Source organism: Pelophylax lessonae, assembly GCF_965119305.1.
Source record: "Pelophylax lessonae genome assembly, chromosome: 11".
In the NCBI taxonomy this organism is placed as follows: Eukaryota; Metazoa; Chordata; class Amphibia; order Anura; family Ranidae; genus Pelophylax; species Pelophylax lessonae.
The window spans coordinates 23,125,740-23,143,514 of record NC_138778.1 but is presented as its reverse complement, the minus strand read 5'-3'; the positions used below and the strand labels follow the sequence as shown (position 1 = coordinate 23,143,514).

Here is a 17,775-nt window from a genome sequence, read left to right as displayed (position 1 = left end):
TTCTTTCTTTTGTACATGCACATTGCCGCAATACTTGCATGATGCAGGCTTCCTCCCAGGTGAGTTGTGTAGGTGACCCTTGTGCTGAAACTTATGCTGGTGGTTTCTGAAGTTTTGCTGTTGTTTAGAGGCTGCATGGATATTGTCAACCAGTTTATCCTGCTCCATAGCTTTCATATGTTTGTCAGTAATTTCTGCAGTGCGACATATCTCAATTGCTGTATGTAGATCTAAATCATGTTTCCTCAGCAGGTGGCGACGTGTGCTTTCACTGGTGATACCCAAAACTATTTTATCACGAATAAGTTCATCTCTCAGAGAGCCATACTCACAGCTTGCAGCTTTTTCTCTTAGCCGTGTGACAAACCTGTCTATTGATTCACAGTCTTCTTGCTCACAGCAGCCAAATATATATCTTTCATAAATTACATTTCTAGAGGGTCTGAAGAAAGCTTCCAATGCATTCAGAATAGTTTTGGTGTCACTCTTTTCCTCCTCTGTGAGGTTCAGATTATGCTTGTACACATGGAGGCATTCACTGCCCATCACCCTCCTCAGTGTGGCTGCTTGCACTGCTGCAGGCTTCTCATTCATCCCTGTGGCTAGGGAGTAGTCCTCAAATTCAGCCCTGAAATTGTCCCAGTTACTGCTGACATCTCCACTCACCCTCATTGTCTCAGGCAGTGGAATGCTGTTAGCTGCCATGATGCTGTTCTCCTTGCTGCAAATACTCAGTATCCAGGACAGGACTGCAAGTGTTAGAAAGCACAATCAGGTCTAAGAACACTCACATCAAGGCTAGCAGGCTCTCAGCATCAAATGTGTAGAAGGAGTATGGATCCAGAAATCTTCTGACACCATGTTTGATGTGATATATGGAAGGAGACAGCACAAGCCATTACTGTACAGAAGCCATGCTTTACTGAAGTAAAACCAACAGGAAAAGGAAACACAACACAGGAAGTAGTACAACAGAGATGCACCATAGAGTTGCATTTAAAGAAACATATCATCCATAACACCCAGGGCCAGCCCTACTATGGGTCCCACTGGGTCCATTGGATCCAGGCAGAACTTTGAGAGGGGAGACGACTTTTTTTCCAGCAGTTTTGTGTGTCATCCAGGGGCGGCCGCTCTGCTGCCCCTGTAAAAAAAGGCCGCACTACTGATTTCAACACACATACTCATACTTGCCGGGCGCGAGGGTGCTCACACACAGTCTAACACCGGCTGTTAAACACCTGAGCACACATGAAGAGCTCCCAGCAGCCAATGTTCGGGCGCAGCTTGTGAGGCTTGCATTTCTATTGGGTAGAACTGGAGAAGGGGATGCATAGAGTTACAGATATCATATCCCCGCTTAATCTTCTCTTCTCAAGAGAGAATAAATTCAGTTCCTCTAATCTTTCCTCATAGCTGAGGTTCTCCATCCCTCTTATCAGTTTGGTTGCCCTTCTCTGCACTTTCTCCAGTTCCCCGATATCCTTTTTGAGAACCGGTTCCCAAAACTGAACTGCATATTCCAGATGAGGTCTTACTAATGATCTGTACAGGGGCAAAATGATATCTCTCTCTCTGCAGTCCATGCCTCTGTTAATACAAGAAAGGACTTTGCTTACTTTGGAAACAGTAGCTTGGCATTGCATGCTATTATTAAGCTTGTGATCTACCAGAACACCCAGATCCTTCTCTGCTATGGAATCCCCCAGTTCCAGAGGCGTAACTAGAGCCTTCAGGGCCCCGATGCAAGAAACCATGAAGGGCCCCCCCAGATCCCTGGCCGGGGCCCTTCCCTTCAAGCCCAGGGCTCTTCCCACTAATCCTGGGGCTCTTTACTCTCGTTGCATGGCCTTTTATTACGGTCCCGCAGCAGGATCCTTTCACAAGTTCTGCAGTGGGCTCCCTTCCTGCAATCTTTGGGCCTCCCCACAGTGGTGCAATGCCAGGGCCCGGTCGCAAGTGTGACTTTTGCAATCCTGGAAGTTCACCCACTGGTTTGCTACTGGGCCCCCTGGAGCATGGGGCCCGGTAGCAATCGCAAACCCTGCAACCCCTGTAGTTACGCCCCTGCCCAGTTCTACTCCATCCAGTATGTATTAAGCATTGCATATTCTTAGCCCCCAAGCCTCTCATGTCTGGCTGCCTTCTTCTGCTCTGATGCATGCATAGGCTAGGCACTGAAGACTGTGGGAGCACTGGGAGAGAGCAACAGAGGTAATAGAAGTTAGTTCTGTGTGACCGGACACAAAGGTTGTCCATCATTTTTTCTAGTAGTGGCTTCTGATCTGCTGGATGGCCAAATGTTGCATAACCTGTCATGCTCAAAAATCACTATACAGCCCCTAGCTTGGCACTATACTGCCCTAGCCCACCCCTGTACTGCCCTAGCCCACCCCTGTACTGCCCTAGCCCACCCTTGTACTGCTCTAGCCCACCCTTGTACTGCCCTAGCCCACCCCTGTTCTGCCCTAGCCCGCCCCTGTTCTGCCCTAGCCCGCCCCTGTACTGCCCTAGCCTTCCCCTCTACTGCCCTAGCCCCCGCCTGTACTGCCTAGTCTGCCCCTGTGCTGCCCTAGCCCACCCCTGTACTGTCCTAGCCTGCCCCTATGCTGCCCTAGCCCACCCCTGTACTGTCCTAGCCTGCCCCTATGCTGCCCTAGCCTGCCCCTGTGCTGCCCCAGCCTGCCCCTCTGCTGCCCTAGCCTGCCCCTCTACTGCCCTAGCCCCCGCCTGTACTGCCTAGTCTGCCCCTGTGCTGCCCTAGCCCACCCCTGTACTGTCCTAGCCTGCCCTTATGCTGCCCTAGCCCACCCCTGTACTGTCCTAGCCTGCCCCTATGCTGCCCTAGCCTGCCCCTGTGCTGCCCCAGCCTGCCCCTCTGCTGCCCTAGCCCGCCCCTCTGCTGCCCTAGCCCACCCCTATGCTGCCCTAGCCTGCCCCTCTGCTGCCCTAGCCCACCCCTATACTGCCCTATCCCAGTGGCATATCAATAAGTGCAACGTGGCCCCACTGTGCTGACACACACTGCACCCATGGATGCCCTAGGGCACCAAGATGGGGGAGTGGTAACATGGTGGTATGTCATATAATTTTGCATATAGACAAGGTGCTGTTGCATGTAAATCTGACTTCCTGATAAATTTAATTTTAGTTTTAATTATGATATAAAAACATGGATGTGGGGGCCTTTTGGTGGGCGTGGTTTTATTTTTTTTGTTGTGGGGGATGGGGCAGCATTTCATTCTTGGACCCAGGCAGCACAATGTCTTGGGCCAGCCCTGAAGATACCCAATGACAGGGACACTTACCTGCAATCAAATTACCCATTGTGCCGGTGCACACAAAGAGAGAGTCCTGCATTCCGAACAGTTGGGCGGCGTAGCGCTGAATCTCTGGAAGAAATAAATGTATATTATTATTTCTCTGATAACAGACCTGGATGTCCTTTATGGTGTCACACCATTCATACCATATAGGAGGGGTCTCCAAACTATCACATGTGAGTCACATCCAGCCCTCAGCAACTGTCTGTGAAAATCCCCCAGCTGGATGGCAGTGATCTATGTATTTCCAGCACATCCATTGCCAGTTAGCCAGCCAAGACCCTCCACAGACCCTCCATACCCCTTCCCCCATCCTTAAGGGGGATCCTTATGGGCCTTATTAGTTCTATGGGGGGGGGGACTCTGATGGGCCCTCCTGGATTTAGGGGGGGACTCTGATGGGCCCTCCTGGATCTAAGGGGGGGACTCTGATGGGCCCTCCTGGATCTAAAGGGGACATGATGGGCCATCCTGGATCTAGGGGGGGACTCTAAAGAGCTGTCTCAGATCTAAGGAGGGAATCGGATGGGCTCTCTGACTCTGATGGGTCCTCCTGGATCTAAGGGGTGACCCTGATGGGCTCATCTAAATCTAAGGTAGGACTCTGATGTGCTCTCTTAGATCTAAGGGGGACTTGATGGTCCCTCCTGGATTTAAGGGGGGACCCTATTAGATCTAAAGGGGGACCCTGATGGGCCCTCCATTTTCTAAGGGAGGACTCTGCTGGACCCTATTGGATCTAAAGGGGAGCCTGATGGGCTTGCTTAGATCTAAGGGGGAACTCGATGGGCCATCCTAGATCTAAGGAGGGACTCTGATGAGCCCTTCTGGATCTGGGGGGGGGGGGGCACTAATTGGCTATCTCTTGGATCTAAGGGGGGCACTCTGCTGGACCCTATTTGATCTAAAGGGGAGCCTGATGGACCTGCTTAGATTTAAGGGGGGACTCGATGGGCCATCCTGGATTTAAGTAGGGACTCTGATGAGCCCTCCTGGATCTAGGGGGGGGGTGACTTTAATGGACCCTCCTGGATCTAAGGGGGGACTCTGATGGGCTCTCTTAGATCTAAGTGGGGACTCTGATGGACCCTATTGGATCTAAAGGGGAGCCTAATGGACTCGCTTAGATCTAAGGGGGGGACTCGATGGGCCATCCTGGATCAAAGAAGGAACTCTGATGAGCCCTCCTGGATCTATGGGGGGGACTCTGATGGGCTCTCTAGGGGGGGGGGACTCTGATTGGTGCTCCTGGATCTAAGGGGGGACCCTGATAGGCCCATCTGGCTCTAAGATAGGACTCTGATAGGCCCTCCTGGATCTAAGGGGGACTCAATGGGTCATTTTGAATCTGGGGCGGGACTCTGATGGTCTCTCTTAGATCTAAGGGGGGACTTGATGGGCCATACTGGATCTGGGAGGGGGGGTCTCTGATGGACTCTCTTGGATCTAAGGGGGGACTGGATGGGCCATCTTGGATCCGAAGGGCGGGGACTCAGATGGGCTCTCCTGGATCTCATGAGCCCTCTTGGATCCTAGGGGAAGCTCGGATAGACCCTCCCTAATATAAGGGTAGACTTGTATAATAAACCAGATTTTTACAGCCCGTGAATATTTGTAAAACCCACAACGTGGCCCTCATACTGAAATGTTTGGAGACCCCGCCATATTGGAATACAACAGCAGGAGTGCGCAGTACATATTGAAAATCGGTGTACAATCAGCTAGATTGGTTTTTAGATTGTGACTGCGCATGCTCACTCACACATGTGGACACCCCATCCAATCATATGCTTGGCTTTCTCCCAGCTCTTATGAATTGTCCGCCATGCCGCTCTCATGAAATAATAAAGTTCAGTACATTTGAATTGACGACATTTTAGAATATTGATTCTTCGGGGGCGGTAATTAATATTTATTCACTCACCGTTCACAGTGGGATCTTCTCCATAGATGTCGTCCCCGACTTCCGCCTCCGCCATCGCTCTTCTCATCTCGGCGCACGGCTTGGTCACGGTGTCACTGCGGAGGTCCACCACAGCGGCCTCGCCACCTCCCTGCTCCGTTCTGGTGGTGTACATGGTGCGGAGAGATGTGGCTGGCACTGGGCGGGGCGGCAGAGCGGAGGTGGAGGTTGGCGCAAGTCTTCTCCACTGCGGAGCGCGGAAACCCAAGATTCGTCCAAGCTACAAGAAAAAACAAATCATCTCAAGTCTTTCCGGTTCTGCAATCATTCATAGGATGTGAGCAACACTGATACAATGCACTGATATGATGCACTGACAACACACTGATAGAACGCACTGATTATTATTATACAGGATTTACTGTATATAGCGCCAGCAGTTTACGCAGCGCTTTACGATGCACTGACACTATGGACTGATACAACACATTGTGACAACACAGTGATATGATGCACTGATACAAACCATTGTTAAAACAAACTGATACAACCCATTCATAGGTGTGCGCAGCCTATTGCATTAGGGTGTGCACAACATAGCTCAAACACATACACACCTTATACAGTATATATATATATATATATATATATATATATATATATAGCACAGTGTGTCAGTAGAGGAGTGGACAATGTCAGTAGGGCATTGGCGTCAGTAGAAAAGTGGACAGTATCAGTAGGGGAGAAATAAAAAATAAAAATAAATAATTAATAATAATATTAAATAGAATATAAATTTTAAAAAAAAATATAAAAATGAACTACTTATACCAATGTCAGTAGTCAGTAGTACCCCTTGTCGAGCTAACGAATAATGTGATTACACAATTGAAGTATGGTAAGCATGCCCTCATATCAGGGGTGTAACTACAGGGGTAGCAGGGGTTGCAATTGCAACTGGGCCCCACGACCAAGGGGGCCTGTGTGGCTCCCCTGTACACCTGGATAGGAGGGGCGGTGGGGGCAGCATGTAGAGAAATCACTGTCCTCCTTTTTCCACCTGTAGCTGCAGGAGAAAACGGAGGAGATTGGTTCCCCTGTATGCTGCCCCCCCCCCCCCCCCCACTCCTCCTATCCAGTTCACTTGTGTTCTGCTGTCTCTGGGTCCCTGTGTGCTCCCCTGGTCCCCCCCTCCACTGTGCTCCCTCCCCTCTGCTGCCGGCTGCTGCAGGGGATGTGTCACAATAGAGAACCAGGAAGGGGTCGGTAAATATGCAATTTACCAGCTCCTTCCTTTTCTGAATGGACAGAGTCATAGTCAGTGACATTGTAAAAAAATGAAATAAAAATGATAAAAAATAATACAATTAAAATACCAAAAAATAAAAACTACTGACACTGGCATTCCACCACCGTGGGGAGGCCCCAAGATGGCAGAAAGGGGGCCCACTGCAGAACTTGTGAAAGGGTCCCGCTGCGGGACCGTAATCAAGGGCCCTGCAATGAGAGTAAAGGGCCCCATGATCAGTGGGAAGAGCCTCAGGCTTGAAGGGAAGGGCCCCGGCGAGGAGTCCGGGGGGCCCTTCATGGTTTCTTGCACCGGGGCCCTGAAGGTTCTAGTTACGCCTCTGCCTCATATGCTATATGCATTTGATGTTTTGATGTCAAATCTTTAATATCCGATTGACATATTATTGTATGTAATTCTTCTGCTCTTTTTTTGTTTCTTTTTCTGTTTTTCACTATGGCTTTGTTAATTATAGCCTGCTTTTAGGTGAATGGTGTTACCAAAATTTCCTGATGAAGCAATGAATTTGCAAAATGCATCGAATGGGCAACTCATATCATTATCACTCACCTATGTTATGTCATGCTGCTAATAATATTGTGCTGCTAAGTTTTGCTACAAGATGTATTTTATGATATTTGTAATAAAGGATACAGTAATCCCCCGCTACATCGCGGTTCAGTTTTTGCGGTCCCGGTAATTCGCGTTTTTTTTTGTAATGTTATTTTACTATATAAATCATTAAAAATGAAATATTTTTGTGTTTTCCATAGCTCTTGCTCTGTCTCTAAGTATCTTTTATGTGTTTAAATGAGTTTCTATTGTTTTAAAAGTGTGTTTAAAGACCTTAAAATGCTTTTACACGTACAGTGACAGTAAAAAAATCATGCCTACAATGCATTTTAATAGGGTTTTTCTATTTCGCGGAATTTCACTTTTCGCGGCTGGGTCCGGAACGTAACCCCCGCAATGGAGGGGGGTTTACTGTATATGTTTTCAATTTTCTGCTTACCTCCTTTACTGACGGTATCGGGTCCGATATATAGTCCCATTGCTTTAGGACTTTACCTGGTTGCTAGGCCCAGGAGGTCAACAGAATTCTTCTATTTCCCAATTAGTAGGGACAGGGCCGTCTTTAACACAGGGCAAGAGGGGCAACTGCCCTGGGCCCAGTCATTGTTGTGGGGCCCAAAGCAGCTGCCCCTTGAGCCCTCACTGCCTGCAAATAGGTAATACATGGATTTTGGAGGGCCTAAGAAAAGATTTGCCCAGAGTCCAGTCAATATTAAAGATGGCCCTGAGTAGGGATGAGGATCTGATACTGAAAACAGGGCTGATTTATTCTCCAATGTCAGTAGTTTATTTTTATTAATATTATTATTTATTTTTTTTACAATAATTTTTTTATATTTTTTTTTAAGAGCCCTATCGGGGGTGGGGGGCTTTGGTAAAATATCAGAGGTCTAAACAGACCCCTGATGTCTCATTTTTGAGACAGAGAAAGGGACTGGAAGCCGAGATTCCCCAGTCCCTTTCTCTGCAGCCAAGCAGCAGGGGGAATCTGCACAGAACAGGGTGATTAAGGTGTGCCCAGGCACACCTGGTACACCCTGTGCACACGCCTATGGACCCATTGTTACAATGCACGGATGCAGCGCATTCATACAACACACGGATATGGCCCATTGTTATAATGCACTGATACAATGTATTGATTCGATGCAACCCAATGTTACAATGCACTGATACAACGCAGTGATATGATGCTTTGATACAACTCACTGATTACGGCACATTGATACTACTCAATGATATGACCTATTGTTACAAAACACTGAAATGGCGCATTGATACAATGCACTGATATGATCCATTGTTATAATGCACTGATACAACACAGTAATACAATGCACTGATACAATCCATTGTTATAATGCACTGATACAACACAGTGATATGATGCATTGATACAATGCATGGATACAATCCATTGTTACAACACATTGTTATGATTCATGATATGATGCACTGATACAACGCACTGATACCACACACTTTACCAAAACTGGAGCACTCAGAATCTGGTGCAGGTGTGCATAGTAACCAATCGCCTTCTAACTTCAGCTTGTTTAATTAGGCTTTGACACTTTGGCCCCTTTCACACGGGCGATCCGATCCGCCTGTCAGTTTTTCAGGATCGGATCCTCCATGCATCCCTATGGAGCAGCGGATGTCAGCGGAGGCATCTCTGCTGACACCCGCTGCTATCCGATTCTGATCCTGTCGGTGAAATCCGGACGGATGGTAACCCTATTTTCCATCCGTCTGGAGGATGGGATCGGATGAGAGTGGACAGGCGGTCCATTCTCATCCGATCTCCCCATAGAGGACAGCAGGGATCGGACAGCTCCGTCTCTGCACACAGAGCGGAGATGGACCTGTCACCCGCCTGCTCAGCGGGGGATCGGCGGATCGATCCCCGTTGAGCAACACAGAATCCGCCAGGAGGAAAGCCCGTGTGAAAGGACCCTAAGCCCTCGTTCACATTGAAGCGATTTGTCAGCAATGGCATCGTTCCAACCAGTGCGACGTCGACTTTGCGCTGCTGCAACGATTTGCAAAAGTAGTTCCTGCACTACTTTTGCCGATTTCAGGTGCGACTTCAATAGACATCCTTGCATGAAGCTGCACAGATGTCTTTTAACACCTGAAATTGCGCCGACCTGCTACTTTCTTCTGGTGAAAACCTATGAAATATTGTAACATACTAAAATGTATATATAAAATAATCTTAAATAATAAAATAGAACAAATATATAAAATAAATAAATCTCATGTATAGTTCCCAGCGTCACCTACACAGTGTCGCCCCTCTGCCGCAGCTCTTCTCAGTCCTGCTGACATTTGACACAAAAACAGGAAAACCTGGAATTTGAACGCTGTGAGCCGCAGTGCATTGTGGGCTGCTAAGGACTTTTAACCATTTCCCAGCATGCACAGGGGTGACCTGAACTGCTAGAAGTCCAGGAGGAGAAGGAGGGGTGGGGGCGAAGCAGGACTGGAAGAGGGGAAGGGGGGTGAAGCAGGACTGGAGGAGGGGAAGGGGGGTGAAGCAGGACTGGAGGAGGGGAAGGGGGGGCGAAGCAGGACTGGAGGAGGGGAAGGGGGGGCAAAGCAGGACTGGAGGAGGGGAAGGGGGGTGAAGCAGGACTGGAGGAGGGAAGGGGGGGGTGAAGCAGGACAGGAGGAGGGGAAGGGGGGGTGAAGCCGGGCTGCAGCTAAATCGAATCCTCAGTCTAAATATAACCGTCCTAATAAAACGGTGCAGATGTTGCCGGGACTCAGCGCCGTGTCATCTACTTTTACGGGATGCGCTGCTACTTTTACTGGCAGACAATAAAGTCATTTTTTTGTTCAATCCCTTTGGTGTAACTAAGGCTTGGTTCACACTGCTGCGACTTGGGATCCTTGTGAGACCCCAAATCGCATGATGTGAAATCCCATGTTAGTCATTGAGCGTTGTCTTATATAGCACAACTGAAGTCGCTCCAACCTTAGAAAAGGTTCCTGTACTACTTCAAGGCGACTTCTATCCGACTTGTGCACATAGACTTTAACCACTTCAATCGGGAAGATTTACCCCCCCCCCCCCCTTCATGACCAGCCCATTTTTTGCGATTTGGCACTGCGTTACTTTAACTGACAACTGAGCGGTCGTGCGATGCTGTACCCAAATAAAATTGATGTTCTTTCCCCCAACAAATAGAGCTTTCTTTTGGTGGTATTTGGTCACTTCTGTGTTTGTTTGTTTTTTTTTTTCTGCTATAAAAATTATAAGTAAAAAAAAAATTAAAAAAAATAATTTCTTCATAAATTTTGGCAAATATGTATTCTGCTACACATAACTGGTAAAAAAAAAAAAGAAGCAAAATAATAAGAGTATATTGATTGGTTTGCTCAAAAATTGTAGTGTCTACAAATTATAAGATATTTTTTTTTTTTTACTATTAATGGCGGGCGATCAGCGACTTATAGTGGGACTGCGATATTGTGACGGACATTCCGACTCTAACTGACACTTCTTTGTGACACGGCACTGCGTTACTTTAACTGACAACTGTGTGGTCGCGCGACGCTGTACCCAAATAAAATTGATGTCCTCCCCCCCCCCCACAAATAGAACTTTCTTTTGGTGGTATTTGATCACTTCTGTGTTTTTTGTTTTTTTTCCCCGCTATAAACAAAAAACTATAAATAAAAACAAAAAAATTAAAAAAATAATTTCTTCATAAATTTAGGCAAATATGTATTCTGCTACATATAACTGGTAAAAAAAAAAAAAAAAAAAAAAATTCTAAATAATAAGCCCATATTGATTGGTTTGCGCAAAAGTTGTAGCGTCTACAAATTATAGAATATTTTTTTTTTTTACTAATAAAGCGGTAGTATACTAAAAATAATAAAAAAAACTCTGCAAGACAAAGGCTAAATTCGCATACTAGCTCATTATGAAATACTTACCTTAGAATGAAGCCCCGACACAGACCCCCAGACACCGCTGTGGTAGCTGACATGATCCCTCGGCGTCTCTTCCGGGTTCGGCGGCTCCGGCGCTGTGAGTATATAGGCTTACCTGTAGTTAAAAGTCACAAAAACCGGTATATTACCGCTTTAATGGCGGGAGATCATCGACCTTATAGCGGGACTGCAATATTGTGGCGGACATTCCGACTCTAACTGACACTTCTTTGTGACACGGCACTGCGTTATTTTAACTGACTACTGCGCGGTCATGCGATGCTTTACCCAAATAAAAATTGATGTAATTTTTTCCCCACAAATAGAGCTTTCTTTTGGTGGTATTTGATCACCTCTGTGTTTTTTTTGTCCCCACCATAAACCAAAAAACAATAAATAAAAAAAAAATTAAAAATTAGAAAAATACATTTCTTCATAAATTTAGGCAAATATGTATTCTGCTACATATAACTGGTAAAAAAAAAAAAAAAAAAAAGCAAAATAACAAGTGCATATTGATTGGTTTGCGCAAAAGTTGTAGCGTCTACAAATTATAAGATATTTTTTTTTTTATTATTAATGGCGGGTGATCAGCGACTTATAGCGGGACTGCAATATTGTGGCGGACATTCCGACTCTAACTGACACTTTTTTGTCATACGGCACTGCGTTACTTTAACTGACAACTGCGCGGTCATGCGATGCTGTACCCAAATAAAATTGATGTCCTTTTTTCCCCACAACTTTCTTTTGGTGGTATTTGATCACTTCTGTGTTTTTTTTTTTAAACAAAAAAATTATAAATAAAAAAAAATTCAAAAAATTTAAGATTAAAAAAAATGTATTTCATAAATCTAGGCAAATATGTATTCTGCTACACATAACTGGTAAAAAAACAAAACAAAATAATAAGTGCATATTGATTGGTTTGTGCAAAAGTTGTAGCATCTACAAATTATAAGAATTGGCGACGATCAGCGACTTATAGCAGGACTGCGATATTGTGGCGGACATTCCGACTCTAACGGACACTTTTTGGGGACCAGTGACACTAATAGACTAAAAATATGCACTGTCACTGTACTAATGACACTGACAGGGAAGGGGTTAACAGGGGCGATCAAAGGGTTAAATCTGTGCCTAGCCAGTGTTTATGTATACTGTGGGAGATGCTTTTACTAGGGCAACTAATCGATTACATTACCTGCAGGAAAAGAAAATCTTTTACATTCCTGCCGACAGGACAGGGCTGGCGGTAAAGCCCTGTCCTGTGTGTTCCCGAACGATCAGCGGGTGCCGGCCAATAGATTACCGCCGGCACCCGCTGATCGTCCGAAACACAGAGCCATGTCGCCGGCGGCACGTGCGTGCGCCCCTACCTAGAAGTGCCAGATCACGCACTAGGTACGTGATCTGATGCAGGAGAGCCGCCTTGCCGCCGTATATGCAGGTTATACAGTCGGCAAGCGATTAATGGACGTCGCCTCCAAGTCGGATCCTCATCTACATGGAAGTGATTTGGATCCAACATTACAGGAAGATTACCCAGGCATTCCCTGCAAGTTGCGTCAAAGTAGTACTCAGGTCGCATCAAGTCACCAGGAAGTCGCCTGGCAAAGTCACACGACTTTCAGATCGCAGTAGTGTGAACTGAGCCTGAATCCAAGACTTGATCTTTAAATGTAGGAGCGTGAAAGCCCCTGTCAGGTGTTTATATGAGGCGACGCACTGTATGTGTCCCAGTGACCACGGCCAGGAATGGGAAACTCAACATTCTACAGTTGTCACCGCAGATAGAAAAGACATGGGAAATCTTCCAACATTGACATCTGTTCTGGTGACAACCAAGTGTTAAAAAAAAAATGTTTAAATTATTTTTATTTATTTAATTTTTTTTGTTTCACTTTTTTCATGTAACTTTTTTATCATCATTAAAGCGGAGTTCCGGGCACAGAAGTCAATTTTCAATAAGCATACCCCCGGGACAGTCAGGGCTAGCACATTCCACAATGGATAGCCTCTGATCTGTCCCGGTTCGCACTTACCTTTTAGAAGAAATACTTACTTATAAAATTTCTTCCACAGCGTTGCCATCTCTGTTGTGGGCAGCTGAAGCCGGCGCGGTCCTCTTCTGTGTCTTCTTCCGCGTCTTCTTGTCCCAGAATGCACCGGCCCCTCTCGTCACTTCCGGTGCGGCGCCGCATTCCTCCACAGCTTCTGGGCATGCCCAGAAGCTGTTTAGCAGGGGAATGCGGCGTCGCCCGGAAATGACGAGCGGGCCCGGTGCCGTCGCATTGATTCCTGGGAGCTATGACGTTCAGCTCCCAGGAATCATAGCGAGACAGGAAGTGACGGGTAAGCCGCGGCTCCGAGGGAGAAAGTACTGTGAGGTGAGTATTTACGATCTTCAATTAAAAGGTGAGTGAACAAAAAAAAAAAAATAACTATCCAATTCCTTTTCAGGTCAGGTCTACCTAGCGGAGGGGCACAAAAAAAAAATATAGTTTTTGTGCCCGGAACTCCGCTTTAAGTGGTGAACAAGACCCCTTGTGGTAGCTTTGGGCAGGTGACATATACTCTCTATGGAGACATCAGGGGTCTTATTAGACCCCAGATATCTCTCCCCAGCCCTTCAAAGCATCTGATTAAACACAGATCATGTCCGAGCAGCTGCTTCCCTGGCTGTACCGACCAGGAAATGACGGCTCTTAGACCCGGAATTATGAATTCTTCATAATTTCCGGCTCTATAAGGCCCCATTAACACCTCAGCATTTTGTAGCTTGAAGCTCCGAAACGCTGGAGGAGAAAAAAATCAATTATTCTCTAAGGGATGGTTCACATCTCCATTCCAAATTCCAAAAATGAATGGAAACACGCCATTTGCGTGTTTTTGTGTACATTTGCACGTTTTTCTGCTCAAATGAAAAAAATTGAAAAAAAAAATAGTAATAAAATCTAAAAAAAATTAATTTAAAAATAAATAACACAAAAAACAAAAATTATCATAAATAAATAATAAATAAAATAAAGAATAATATGTAATAATACATAAATAAAAAATAATTAATAATAATTAACCCCTAATCTTAAAAAAATTGAAAAAAAATATTATTAATAATAATAATAATAATAATAATAATAATAATAATAATAATCATCATCATCATGATAATAATAAAAATGACAAACCCAAACAAAAAAAATAAATAAATGACTATACTAATAATAATTATTTATTTATTTTGTTTTACAGTTAGGGTGTTTAGTTATTTTTTATTATTTTATTTTTTAAGGGTTAGGGGTCAAGGCTAAGAGTAAATTATTTATTTATTACTTAATATTCATTTATTTAATGTATTTTATATTAATTTATGATTATTTTTATTAATTTGTGTATTTATTTTACATTTATTCATACATTTATTATTAGTAGTAGAAGCAATAATATAAACACTCTAACAAAAAAAAAAAAAGAATAAACAATCCTAACCCTAACATCAACTCCAAACCCTAACCTAACCTTATCTCTAACCCCTTACCCTGAAAAAAAAAAGAAAATAAGAAATAATAAATGAATAATAATGATAAAAAAAAAAAGTAAAATAAAAGCTAATGAAAAAGTTAAAAAAGCTGAAATGCCTAGCAAGAAATGATGCAACAAATGATAGTTTTCTTTATTGGCTAATAAAAAAAATGCCAAAGCTCAACGCTGTATAAGAATGCACCAAAATTGCGCATAAGAATGCATTAAAAACCCTGGAAAGACGCTCAAAGACGCGGCCTTAGTCAGAGAAGGGGTTTTGGGAACAGATGTTCCTCCATCTCTTTTGTAGGCAGCCATCCTAACTGCTTACCGTGGCAGATGGGAGCAGTGGGGCCCTTCTCAGCCCTGTAAAAGTAATTAGGAGGCTATAAAGCTGCTTGGATCACTTTTACTGGAAAGCCGATTTCCGGCTAAAAGCACTGAATGTTCTTTGAATTTTATATGCAGCCCCTTTGAAAGGGTGAGGGTCGCACTTGAGGCCCACCATATCAGAAAAATTAACCACCACTGGCCTAGACTCTCCTCTTGTTAGGCCCCTTTCACACGAGCGATCCGATCCGGATCGGATGCTCCATGCATCCCTATGGGGCAGCGGGTGTCAGCGGAGACATCTCCTCTGACACCCGCTGCTATCTGATTTGATCCTGTCCGTGAAATCCGGATGGATGGAAACCCTATTTTCCATCCGTCTGGAGGATCGGATCGGATGGGGTCAGATGAGAATGGACAGGCGGTCCATTCTCATCCAATCTCCCCATAGAGGACAGCGGGAATGTGACAGCTCTGTCTCTGCACACAGAGCGGAGACGGAGCTGTCATCTGCCTGCTCAGCGGGGATCGGCAGATTGATCCCCCGCTGAGCAGAACGGACTCTGTCGGGCGGCGCGCCCGTGTGAAAGGGGCCTTAGTGTATTCAAATCTGCTAGTACATCTATCACTCCCCTCTCCCCAGACTGACAAAGCTGCTGTCTGCTGTGCCCCCTATGGTCCTTCTTCCAGATTGGGGCACTCTAATACAGGAGGTGTGTTACTGGCCAGGTCACCAGGGGAAAACAGAGGTGGGGGGGGGGGGGGATCCAAACAAAGGAAATGAATGCAGCCGCCACATCTAATGACTGGTAAGCTGCAATATATAACATTTTTGGTTTTGGGTTTATTACCCCTTTAAGACCAGACTGTCTTGTATGGGGCGGGGCAGTGACACCAGTGTACCCCCTAACTCCAGCAAAGGAAGTGGTGTCACCCTCCTGGCTGTGTGGAATCACAGACGATGCCGGACAGAATTATAAACGGTCGGGCTGATAGGACAGATCACATGTTTTTATTTTTTGGGCTGTGAATCATTTGTGTGGAGTTCTGCATCCGTTTATATCTATACAAAGTAGCAGAATGCGTCTCTGGGGATCCCCTCATCTTCTCACTGGTTGTTACCCGAACACCGCCTCTGTTAGCTGGGATTGCCAACCACAAAGGGGATCCCCAAACAGATTCGGGGAAATCCTCCACCCACCTGGGTGACACAAACACTATTTATAGATCCTAAAGGAGACCTCCGGCCAAAAATGTAACTCTGTAACACTTTGAACAGATAGAGAAAGGCACGAGGGAGGATGGAGAATGTCCATTAATGTCCCTGTCTGCTGTGATAAGCTGATCCGCCAAGCCTTGTCCTAGGAGCTGACATCATCCTCCAAGCACAAAGCAATGCAGATCTAATGCCTCATTAACCACTTGCCTACCGGGGACTTTAACCCCCTTCCTGCCCAGGCCAATTTTCAGCTTTCAGCGCTGTCACACTTTGAATGACAATTGTGTGATCATGCAACTCTGTACCCATATGACATTTTTATCATTTAAATTGCTTTATTTTGGTGGCATTTCTTTTTTTTTTTTTTTTTTTTTTTGCAAAATAAATGAATAAAGATTGAAAATTTTGAAAAAAAAAATTGTTTTGATTTGTTATAACATTTTGCAAACAGGTAATTTTTCTCTTTCACTGATGCGGACTGGAAGTGGAACTCGTACTTACTGGAAGTAGAACAGGCACGGACTGGAATTGGTACGCATATAGACTGGAAGTGGAACTCGTACTTACTGGAAGTGGAACGCATATAGACTGGAAGTGGAACAGGCACAGACTGGAAGTGGAACAGGCACAGACTGGAAGTGGAACAGGCACAGACTGGAAGTGGAACAGGCACGGACTGGAATTGGTACGCATATAGACTGGAAGTGGAATGGGCACAGACTGGAAGTGGAACAGGCACGGACTGGAATTGGTACGCATATAGACTGGAAGTGGAATAGGCACAGACTGGAAGTGGAACGCATGGACTGGAAGTGGAACACATATAGACTGGAAGTGGAATGGGCACAGACTGGAAGTGGAACAGGCATGGACTGGAAGTGGAACGCATATAGACTGGAAGTGGAACAGGCACAGACTGGAAGTGGAACAGGCACAGACTGGAAGTGGAACAGGCATGGACTGGAAGTGGAACGCATATAGACTGGAAGTGGAACAGGCATGGACTGGAAGTGGAACGCATATAGACTGGAAGTGGAACAGGCACAGACTGGAAGTGGAACAGGCACGGACTGGAATTGGTACGCATATAGACTGGAAGTGGAACAGGCACAGACTGGAAGTGGAACCGGGCACGGACTGGAATTGGTACGCATATAGACTGGAAGTGGAACAGGCACAGACTGGAAGTGGAACAGGCATGGACTGGAAGTGGAACGCATATAGACTGGAAGTGGAACAGGCACAGACTGGAAGTGGAACAAGCACGGACTGGAATTGGTACGCATATAGACTGGAAGTGGAACTGGAAGTGGAACGCATATAGACTGGAAGTGGAACAGGCACAGACTGGAAGTGGAACAAGCACGGACTGGAATTGGTACGCATATAGACTGGAAGTGGAACGCATATAGACTGGAAGTGGAACAGGCATGGACTGGAAGTGGAACAGGCACAGACTGGAAGTGGAACAGGCATGGACTGGAAGTGGAACACATATAGACTGGAAGTGGAACAGGCACAGACTGGAAGTGGAACAGGCATGGACTGGATGTGGAACGCATATAGACTGGAAGTGGAACAGGCATGGACTGGAAGTGGAACGCATATAGACTGGAAGTGGAACAGGCACAGACTGGAAGTGGAACAGGCACGGACTGGAATTGGTACG

The 17,775-nt window shown here is 45.6% G+C and overlaps 1 protein-coding gene across 2 annotated transcripts in view; it reads right to left on the bottom strand.

The window, feature by feature from the left end:
- The window catches only part of LOC309566457 (L-allo-threonine aldolase-like), a 30,744-nt gene extending 21,201 nt beyond the window's left edge, over positions 1 to 9,543 (bottom strand). Inside the window, exons 1-3 of one of the 2 annotated variants that reach the window (XM_082271604.1) lie at positions 9,374 to 9,543; positions 5,248 to 5,506; positions 3,309 to 3,392 (exon numbers count right to left, since the gene is read on the bottom strand). In XM_082271604.1, the coding sequence (XP_082127730.1) occupies positions 3,309 to 3,392; positions 5,248 to 5,506; positions 9,374 to 9,418 (388 nt within the window). In that variant the 5' untranslated portion in view covers positions 9,419 to 9,543. Of the gene's footprint in view, positions 1 to 3,308; positions 3,393 to 5,247; positions 5,507 to 9,369 lie in introns of both variants that reach the window. The other variant, XM_082271605.1, reaches the window with a different exon arrangement.
- Positions 9,544 to 17,775: the final 8,232 nt, after the last annotated feature.